Here is a 10,683-nt window from a genome sequence, read left to right as displayed (position 1 = left end):
GAGTAATGTTCTGAGGCGAATGGTTTCAAAAAAGAGCTGCACCGAGGGTGGGAGAAGATGCTCCACTCGCTACTCCTGCATGCAAATGTCCTTTGGGTCTCCCGTCCCGAGACGCACCGCTCTGGGGCTCAGGGGGTAGACTCCTGAGACTTTTGATTACAGGAGTCAGCAAGACCAGAACCCGCTCTAGGCCGAGGTGCTCGCTGCGCTCACAACTTCTAGCAGAGCTGCCACCATAGGCACAAACCCCAGAACCGTGAGCGAAGACGGCCGCCACCGTCCCACCAGAGCTTTTTCCAACACCAGTCCCTTTACTAACACCGCCAACAGAGCGGTACATTTCCCAAACAGCTCCAGACTCGTTCCTCTCGGAATCCGCTGGGTCCACACTCAAATCGCGAGCCCCACCCACGGCCCCGCCCCCGCTCGGCGCCAAGGAAAACCAGGAACTGTTAATCCAGCGGGCGCGGCTGGCTGCGCACTGGGCATGCTCCCCGGTGCGGGGAGGGCCGGGCTGCGCGCGGCGAGTAGGAAGCCCTAACCCCGCGGAGGCTGCGGTAGAAAGCGCGATGGGCCTCGGCAGTGGGCACACGCTCTGCGGGAACTAATGCCACGCGCGTCCCGGCTCGGCGCGCAATTAGCAGCCACCTCCGCAGCCCACCACCACCAGGTCTCCGCCCTCCCGGGTCGCCGCTGCGAGGAGCTGCTGCCGTCGCCTCGCACAGGCTGTCGGCATTGTCCTCCCAGTCCGCCGCCGAGGCTGCCGGTACCGCTGCTGCCACCACCGAGGGCTGCTGCGGGGCCCCAGACCCGCGCCCCAGACCCGCGCCCCAGACCCGCGCCGCCGCCGCAGGTCGGCGGGGCGCCCAGTTTCCGTTCGCTGATTTCTGCGCCCTGCACTCCCCAGCATCCCCTCCTCGGTTTTCTCTGCGAAGCTGAAGAAGAGGAGAAGTCCAGCCGCCAAGCCTAGCCTCACCCAGGCGCGCAGCCCCGACGGGGCCGCGGCTGGCGCGGCGAGAGCGCCGACGGAGCCATGAGAGAGTACAAAGTGGTGGTGCTGGGCTCGGGCGGCGTGGGCAAGTCCGCGCTCACCGTGCAGTTCGTGACCGGCTCCTTCATTGAGAAGTACGACCCCACCATCGAGGACTTCTACCGAAAGGAGATCGAGGTGGACTCGTCGCCGTCGGTGTTGGAGATCCTGGACACGGCGGGCACGGAGCAGTTCGCGTCCATGCGGGACCTGTACATCAAGAACGGCCAGGGCTTCATCCTGGTCTACAGCCTCGTCAACCAGCAGAGCTTCCAGGACATCAAGCCAATGCGGGACCAGATCATCCGCGTGAAGCGGTACGAACGCGTGCCCATGATCCTGGTGGGTAACAAGGTGGACCTGGAGGGCGAGCGCGAGGTCTCGTACGGCGAGGGCAAGGCCCTGGCCGAGGAGTGGAGCTGCCCCTTTATGGAGACGTCGGCCAAAAACAAAGCCTCGGTGGACGAGCTGTTCGCCGAGATCGTGCGGCAGATGAACTACGCGGCGCAGCCCAACGGCGACGAGGGCTGCTGCTCGGCCTGCGTGATCCTCTGAGGCGCCTCCGGCCGCTGCGCGCCGGCTGCGCTTTGCGCACAAAAGCCAAACGCACCCGACTCTCTAAATGTGATTTCTCTTCTTGCTTTGAGATTGGAGACGACTTTGCATTGGCCGGGATGTCCTAGGAGCCCGGCTGGCCTATGTGACCGACGTCCCCTGCCTCCTCCCGGCGTCCGAAGGGGTGTCTGGTCCTGACCATCTGAGACCCATTGGAAATGTGGCTCTTTGCAGCATGTACGTTTTTCATTGATTTTGGTTGACGCATATTTCCCCCTTTAAATAACCGTTAAGGGCGCTGTATTGGCAGCTTGACACCAGCAAGCGAAAGTTTCAGCCTGAAAAAAAAAATGGGGTGGGGGAGGAAGAGGACAGGGAGAAGGTGGAAGTAGGGTTTTTGTTGTTGTTGTTATTTTTGTTGTTATTTTTTGTTTTTGTTAACAACCGTTTTCCAGTTCCAAGTTTTAAATACGTGGAAGGAAGTCCGGGAGAACCAAATGAAGGAGCTGGAGGAGAGGAAGAAACTTTTGTTTTTTTCCTTGTTTTCCAGGAGTAGCTGGAAATTAATGTCGGGTTCCTTTTCTGCCAGCTTGGAAGGGCAACCCCGTGACTGATTACGATTCTGAGGATGTCTATGCAAAGTTGGATTCTTGTTACAGTGTATCCAATCTGAAGTATTGCACATCTGAACTGGGACTGTTAACACTGATGCCAATACAGTGTGGGGTGCCAGAAAGTGTCTGCTGATATTTGTGGGAAAAAAATCTATTTTGTTTACCTACTGTATCTAAGGGGAGTCTGGAAAGAACGGTAGTATTTTTTTTTTATCAGCTGTGAAAAAAATGTTACAGATCTGCACATTTTTTGTGTGTACTGTTGTGTGTGTGTGTGTGTGTGTGTGTGTGTGTGTGTGTGTGTAAGTTTAGTTTTTTTTTGTTCTTACTGGTTGGCAGTAACAGATTTTGATGACTAGCTCTTTAAAATACAGTACAAAGACTTCACAAATGTGATTCAGGGCCCCCAGCACCCCTGTGTCTGCAGAGTGCCTTCAAAACTCAGCTGTTCCAGCCGGTGCCAACCTGTGAACCTCCCACCCTATCCCAAAATCTGTTGTTCCCCAGACCGCTTCCCAGTTTTCTTTCAGTCGTCTTTCCGAAGGAGCCAGGACAATAGGGCCTGTTGTTCGGTGAATTTCTTCTTTATTATTTCCACCCTTTAAAATGTAATTTCCATGTCTTGCATTTTTTTACTTTCTTTTTTTTTTTGCTTCATTTTGTTAAAATGTTCAGGTATTTAGCTCCCCTTTTATATTATTTTTTAATTTTTTTGGTTGTCAGTTAATAGGGTGTTCCTCCAAAAGCAGAGAGCAGAATTTTACTGTTGTGATGTACCGAGAGAATTCTAACCAATTGTAATTTTTAATCCCAGACACGAGTTTAATCATTGTCTCTTCATTTTAAGACTTTTAATACAAATGTCATTTTTAAAGAAACAAACCAAAAACTATTGTTTGTGTTTCTGTGTTTTATATTCAGTGATTTAATACAGTGTCATGGCTGGGGTGGACAGGGGCAGGTGATGCTGAAGTCCCTGAGAGTTGTTGATCAAATTGTGAAGACAGATGTATCTCAGTGGTAAGTTGGGTGTCGGCACTCCCAGCTTACTAAAATATGGGAGAAATCATGAAGGTCTAGGAAGCCCTGGGATATGGTCATACAATGTGACTGCAAGATAAGCAGGATTTGAATCTCTTCTGCTGGAGTGGAGCAAATAACCTCACAGTAGGTAAGGAAGGGAGAAGCTAACTGCTAATACTGCCTTATATCTGGGAAAGTAACCATATGCTACCTACCAGGCACACAGCACTTTTAATTTGTTTTGTTTAAATTAGGTCAACATTATGAAGTCAAAAATATGTTTGGGGAAGATGACTTCCATTCTGAAGTCATACTTAGTAGTGTTTTCTGCAGTAATTTGTATGGGTTGTACACAGCATCTCAACCCATGAGGTTTTGATTTGGAAGTAGATTGTTAGATTTAAAAAGAAAAAACTAAGACCAAAAACTACCCAGCACTCATTACAGATTGTGGACCCTTTTGACCTCATGAAGATTTCCTTCTAACAGTAGGAGGCAGTAGAGCTTTTTATTTTCTGTTTTATTTTTCTCCAGGGCCACTTTACTAATGTCACCTCTGTAGAATAAAATGTGTATGGCTCTATATCAACAGCAGTAGATATACCTTAAGTCTGAGTGTAGATGAAGTCTTCTGACTGGTCTTTTGACAAAGGGATTTATTCTGTTGAGGAAGCCAAAAGGAATTACAGACCACAAGTTTCTTTAAAGCAGTATTTACATCTTGCCTTAAAATGTGTCCTTTGCCCAGGAGACACCTCAGTCAGTGTTCAGGGTGCAGGAGGAATAAAGAACTTTGCCTGTGGTGATTCTGTGGCCTTTATTTTTCACTCTTGATCTCACTTTAGTATCAAACTTGGTTAGAAGGTACTGTATACTAAATAAATTAAGGGATGCTATTCAAATGTATGCCTTTGCAAAGATTCCCTTTTTCGTTTGAGGAAATTTAGTTGTTAAAGTATATGTAAAGTGTTGAAAATTCTGGAGACATGTATCAAGTACTATGAAGGATATTTTTTAAAAAGGCATCTGTTGACTGTTTTTTTAATGGTTTTCTTTTTTGGAAGCTTTTGATTTAAAATGGTGCCAAATACCTTAAGAAATGTATATGCTCCTGATGGAATACTTGAAAATGGAAAATTGGAAATGAAATAAATTGCTGGTGCATTAATCATTTCTGCACAGGATTTAGTCATTTGTATGACTAAATTCTTAATAGGTTTAGGGTGGCAGGGCAGCGGAATTTAATATGCCTTTACTGAGTACTGTAAAATAAATGCTTTTTTGGATTCTCAATGAAAGCAGTTTTGTGTGTGTTCCTGGAGTAGGAAAATAGTAGTTAGTTCCTAGTTTGATGGTCTTCTCCATTATGTTCTTGACAAAACAGAGAAATGAGGGCATTGTTTTTAAGAATATGTCAGTTTATTTGGCCATTAAGAAACCTGTTGTAGTATTAGGGTGTGAAGAGGTGGAGCATTTGTTTCCTTGAAAAAGAGGCTGAACTTGACTTGAAAGAAGGGAGGAAGGGCAGGAGGGTGAGATGGGAGGAGTTTGCTGTCAGGCAATCACCTGTTAAAACATACTGGGTGGGAAAGGAACCTTTATCTTGGGGGAGCAAAAGTTAACTTAAACTTGACCCCTGCTGTTTTTTAACAGATTTTCCTTTTGGTCCCTGACAGTCACCCAGGCTTATGATATATTAAAGGACTATTTTTGTACTCTTTGTAACAGCCTTATTGATGAAAGTATCATCCCACGTCTAACATTTTTGTGTTTGGGAGTTTATGGTTCTTAGGTGAAACAATTTCCATGCTGTTAACTGTTGAAATAGACTTCACCGAATGACTTTTTAGGAAAGATCTAGCTGAGGTTAGAATTCTTTCAGTGTATGAGGCCTTATGCTTCCTGATGAGTTAACCTTTCCTGTAGGTGGAAATCCTAAAATGCCTGGTCCATGTGAACTGTTAAGGTAGTTTTCTAAGTGTTTTCACCAGCATGTGATTGTACCTCTTTTAAATATCCAGTATTTCCTACAGCTGTGATGGGAAGGTGAGAGAACACTGTATGTAGCAGCTGGACTTGAGAAATATACACAAAATGCCTGCACCTTAACTGTCATAAGACAATATACTTACTTCTTACAACAGCTGAAATAGGAAGGAAACAAAGATTTAATTTGGAAATCACCACTCTTAGTTAAAATGATACCAAACATTTGTCACAATGTGTACTTCATTGGGGAAAGCTTGCTAAGAAAACTTTTGTCCTTGTGAAAATGTGTCAATTTTTTAAATACTACTGGTAGAATGTAGTATTGATTTTATTTCACTCAGTCTGATAGGAATAACTGAATGCTAGTTCTAGAAGATATGTTTGATCTAATAACAGTAAGATATTGATAGTTTGAGGCGGCTTTAGGGATCATCTACTCCAGAGGTTCTCAGATGACCACATATCAAAATTACCTGGAGGGTAAAACAGGTATTAGTTTCTTACTCAGTATGTGTGGCTATGACCTTGTACTTTTCATTTCTAACAGGTTTCCAAGTGATGGTAATATTGCAGCAACCGCACTTGGAAAACCAATAATCTAGTCCAAATTCCAAATGAGTGCTGTATGGATGCCACCTAGTTCTTTAGGGACATAGACTTAAGACCCATGCCATACATTTGAGAGTGCTGCCTACCACAGAGTGCTAGAATATCTTGATTGAAATCTACAGCTGAAGAGGATATATACCGTTGACCTTAGTCCTGTTACAGTATTGGATGTGAATAAAATGGGATGAACTTTGCAGGTAGAGTGATTTATTTTTGCATTTTGGCGATGACTTTCAGCATTAATTCTGAATTGACCGAAATAAGAAACTGACTAGAATGGGGCAAGGTCCACATACTCAGAATCAGCATTTTCTCCCCCCAGTATTGTTTAAAGAATATCTTTGATAAAAGGGAATCCTTTTTAAAAAATTTTTATTTCTTTATCTTTAGTAAGGGAAGGGAAGGAGAGGAGAGAAATCTCAATGTATGGTTGCTTCCAGTGCATCCCCTGCTGGGAACTGGCCCCTGCTGGGAACTGGCCTGCAACCCAGGCATGTGCCCTGACTGGGAATTGAACCTCGATGTTTTGGTTCACAGGCTCGTGCTCAATCCACTGAGCTACACCAGCCAGGGTTGGGAATACTTTTTTTAGTATTTGTCTTCCCTTCGAGATTAAAAGGCAAGAATTTAAACTCCTCACACTTCCTACTAAGGATTCTAAAAAAAATTATATCTGAGTATTTAAATCTTCAGGTCATGGTAAGCATATGTGTGTCTATATGTATATGTGTGTGTATGTAACCTATACACTCAATTTCTTAGACTTCCAGGAATTAGGCAATTGAGTGTCATGTAGTTGTACAGTAACAACACATAACATAAAACTGCCATTTGTCCTGTTTTTTTATGCGTCTTAATCTTTTGCAACGGTGAGTGTTGATCTGCTTGTAAGTTGAATGGGACAGCTCTCCATGTTCTTTGATATTAAACAGAAGTCATTGACGGGGTGGTTTTTTTAGATTAGCAGAATAGAAAATATGTGGGTTTTATTTTTGTCCAGTTGACTAATCTTGCTATTTTGAAAATGAATTATCTGGCAAAACTATGTGGGGCTAAGTTTATCAGAGGTTTGAAAATGTGTGGTTGGTTTATTTGTGGCAATTGCACAAATGTAGCAAAGACATTTTACTTAGGAAAGAGAAAGATCACTGATGCGTTGAGAATACAGGTGCCGGAAAAGGGCCTGAGATTGTTTCTTCATTGTTAACATGGTCGCAGTGCAGCTGAAACTCAATAACTGAAATTCATTCATTCATTATTCAACAAGCATTTATTGAGCAAATGCTGTGGTTTAAAGACTAAGTTTACGCGGGAGCAAAACAGGCAAAAGAGCAACAACTTTGCTTTTACCACCATAGGCTGTGAGAATAATATATGTTAACCAATAGGAGTACATGGAAGAGCAGAGCTATACATGTCGTCAATTATAATACAATCCGTGGGTCGGTCTGGCAAGCAATAAAGTAGTAGATGTGTTGAAAATTGGGTTTATACTTTGAAGGATATGTGGATCTTACAAGCAAAAATGGATCCCATGAGACTTAAGTACCTAATAGTTGTTTGGGTGCATGCAGAACTCTGATTTTGACTATCATTTCCAAATTCTCTATTGAAACTAGCTTAAATTGAACATTTAGAAATAGGAAATCAGTTTGCTTTCATATTTTCATGTAAAAGGCAAGAAGAGAAAATGAAGAAAAAGACATGAAATGTATTCACTGTGTTTTTAAAATGAAACAGGAAAGAACAATTTTGGTGATATTCATAAAGAAAGAAGGAGTTCCTGGCATAGTCTTTTAGGGTTCTTCATGGAAAGAAGATTCGGGGCAGGGTATTTCTTTTGTGAAAGATAAGCCTCTAAAAATGAGTGTGCCAAAGAGTTAAGCTGATGTTTTAAGTTTGCTAAGCTTACAGTTATTTTATACAAAAGCTTGTTATCACGCCTTTAGGGCTTATTGGGTGGAAGAAGGCAACCAGCTCAGAGAAATGGTGGGCAACAAGCTATAACAATAATAGTGATTATTACAAAACCATATGAAAAGAAGGGAGTTATAGTTATTAACCTACTGCAGTTTGCAAAACAATTTCTAGTCACTTTTCTATAGATTCATGGATTTAATGATATACTTTTTAAATGTTGAAAGTTACAGAATTATGGAGATAGTTCATCTGCAAGCACTTCATGTTTATTTTTTAAAAATCTGATTACAGAACCATTTATGAGATGCAAATTTATTAATTATAGTTTTATAGCTTCTGTAAAAGTCTTAATATTTTATATCTGTAAGCTGACCATTTATAAAATGTTTTCAAGATCTAGTTTTAATCATGAAGTCAGAATATTTTAACCTATTAAATATGTGTATTAATATTAATATTTTAAAATATTCTCTTTAAAGGCTATCCTATTGAATCATACATCATTCAAGTAGAGAGCCTCTATGGAGATCTAGTGTAAATCTATAAGAATGTATAGTTCAATAAAATATATTTTTAAATATATTTTAGACAGTTTTGAATTCAACGTTGTAAGTAGGTAAGAGGGTTACAAGTATATCGTGTTTGATTTCAACATTTTTCATTTAGTAGAAAGATCTTGAGTTTGGAGTTCTTGAGTTTGGTTATCTTAGCTTTACTTCGTCAAACTCTGTTAACTTTTCTTTCTGTGTATCACTTCATTCATCTACACCTGATTGATGCAATTGTTTTTCTCTGTCACAAATGTAATCCATATTAACCGATAAAAATTCCAAGAACTGCTTAATTAATGGCTATATAAATGTGTTTTCCATGTAATAGTGTAAAGAGAGAAGTATTTTTCACAGTTTAAGATACACTGGAACAGATCCAACTAGAGAAGATTGCTCACTAAGCAGACGTTACCTGTAGATTTGGGCATAGCCTTTGCATTTCATTTTTAAAACTGATAAAGGAAACTTTGAAAAAACAAATTCAGTCGTACGAATATTCATTTAATATATTTAGAACAGCCTAAACATATTTCCAGAACATCTCTTACTCCTGACTCATCTTGTGCTGAGGTCAAATTATAAGAAATCACCCAAATGCATTCTCTTCCTTCAAGAGAATTATATACCTTGAGAGGCAGGGCCAACAACAAACAAACTGAATCCAAAGAGCAAAGCCATTTTCATGCATTTGTGTACAAACCAGCTTTTATTTTTGTCACTGGGGAAGAACACAGTGCAGTGGATATGTGCCTGAAACACTTAGGTTGTATTCAACTGACAGTCCTGGTTCTCTTGCTGCCAAGGCAGGACCCTGACAAAACTGAGAAAGGAACCTACTACAGGCCGGTGGGCGTGGCACCCAGGCCACACCCCCCACCTGCAGTCCTCCAATGGGAAAGCATTTTCTTCTGTTCAAATTCCTGAGTCTGTGTGACTCAGGATCTACTGAGGTTGAGTGCTGCTGCTGGCCAAGGTGAAAAAGCCTGTGGGATGGGTTTATAATGCTAGTGCAGTAAACTTGACTTTGGGGTTTCTCAGCCTCAGTACAGTTAACACTGTGGGCTTGATAATTCTGTTTTGTGGAGGGCTGCTCCTGTGTGTTGTAAGAGGTTTAGTACCACGCCTGGTCTCTACTCATTAGCTCAGGGGTGTCAAACTTGTTTTCACTGGGGGTCACATCAGCCTTGTGGTTGCCTTCAAAGGGCCAAATGTAATTTCAACTCCCTAACAGTTAAGTAGTAGTTACATTTCTACAGTCCTAAAATTATTTTGGCCCTTTGAAGGCAACCTCGAGGCTGATATGACCCTTGGTGAAAATGAGCTTGACACCCCTGCACTAGATGCCAGTAGCATCCTCCCACCCCAGTTTTGATCATCAAAAATATCTGCAGACATTGACACGTAATTCCCTGGGAGGCGTAATAGCTCCTGGTTGAGAACCATCACTCTGAGCTAGACTATGTAGAGATAGATGGAGGAGGCAGAGACCAGAGGAGAGAAGGGTTTAACCTGGAGTAAGAGCAGTTAAGACCTTCCTTAACTTCCAAAACAGTCATTGCAATGAATGCTTTCCTTTAAAAATGCCCATGTTGTTTATTGTGCTTGGGACAATATCACTTTGATTAGCTCATTAAATCCACACCTAAGAGGAAAACACAATATTCAGGGATTGAGATTTATTGAAGCTTTTAGTTATCTGGAAATAAGGAGTATGATTCAGAGGAGATTGTGGTTGGGGTGATGAACCGGAATGGTTGGAGAGTACCTCAAGGCATGCTGGTGACCGAGTCTGGGGACCTAGAAGTACAGGAGGCATCCTGGAAGGGAGGTCAAGGGCAACCATGTAGTTTGTTTGGGGCCCCTTAAACCTCCATGTGAGACGTCCTGACGGTTTTTAGCTTCACTCAACTTCCCCCACTTCATCTCACAATCTCTTTCCAGTGAATTCATTGCATATTTCATATCTAGACTCACATTTTGTACAAAGTGTGTTGTATGCAACCCATCCCTCTTTATTTGCACCCCTTTTCCTTCCTTCTTTCCTTCCTTTTTCTTAGCCTCCAGGTCAAATGAGAGAGTGTGTCCAGGACACACCACTGCCTGTGCCCCAAGCCCTCCTCACAGCCAGGCTATCGGGAGGGGACCACCAAGGAGGTGGTGGCCTTGTGAAAAAGAGCTTCTGGAATCTGCCAGTCTTGAGCCAGCCTGTGGCTGCCAAGTGCTGAAATACAGCATTAAGTATCCTGTCAGCAAGTTCGTTAACGTGGAATTAACTTCATGACCATGGATCTTTAATTTACTCCAAACCAAACGTGGTTGTTTTTGTTCTTTTAAACAAAATAGATACCTTAATACCTGTGAAATACATCCCAAAATCTTTAAATAACCAGAC

The 10,683-nt window shown here is 42.5% G+C and overlaps 1 protein-coding gene across 1 annotated transcript; it reads left to right on the top strand.

Moving 5' to 3' along the window:
• The first annotated feature begins 1,033 nt into the window (after positions 1–1,033).
• RAP2B (RAP2B, member of RAS oncogene family) lies at positions 1,034–6,014 on the top strand. The gene has a single exon (XM_037141114.2). It carries the CDS (start codon positions 1,034–1,036, stop codon positions 1,583–1,585), a length of 552 nt encoding a protein of 183 aa, XP_036997009.1. The 3' UTR covers positions 1,586–6,014.
• The last annotated feature ends 4,669 nt before the right edge of the window (positions 6,015–10,683 follow it).

The sequence above is a fragment of the Artibeus jamaicensis genome, unplaced genomic scaffold (assembly GCF_021234435.1).
Source record: "Artibeus jamaicensis isolate MK-2021 breed Jamaican fruit bat unplaced genomic scaffold, CSHL_Jam_final scaffold_474, whole genome shotgun sequence".
Classification (NCBI taxonomy): domain Eukaryota; kingdom Metazoa; phylum Chordata; class Mammalia; order Chiroptera; family Phyllostomidae; genus Artibeus; species Artibeus jamaicensis.
The sequence above is the reverse complement of the archived record's forward strand: the minus strand, read 5'-3'. Positions and strand labels throughout refer to the sequence as shown.

Excerpts from the sequence above, each read along its gene's own strand:
- RAP2B (XM_037141114.2), top strand. The coding sequence starts at position 1,034 with ATGAGAGAGTACAAAGTGGTGGTGCTGGGCTCGGGCGGCGTGGGCAAG.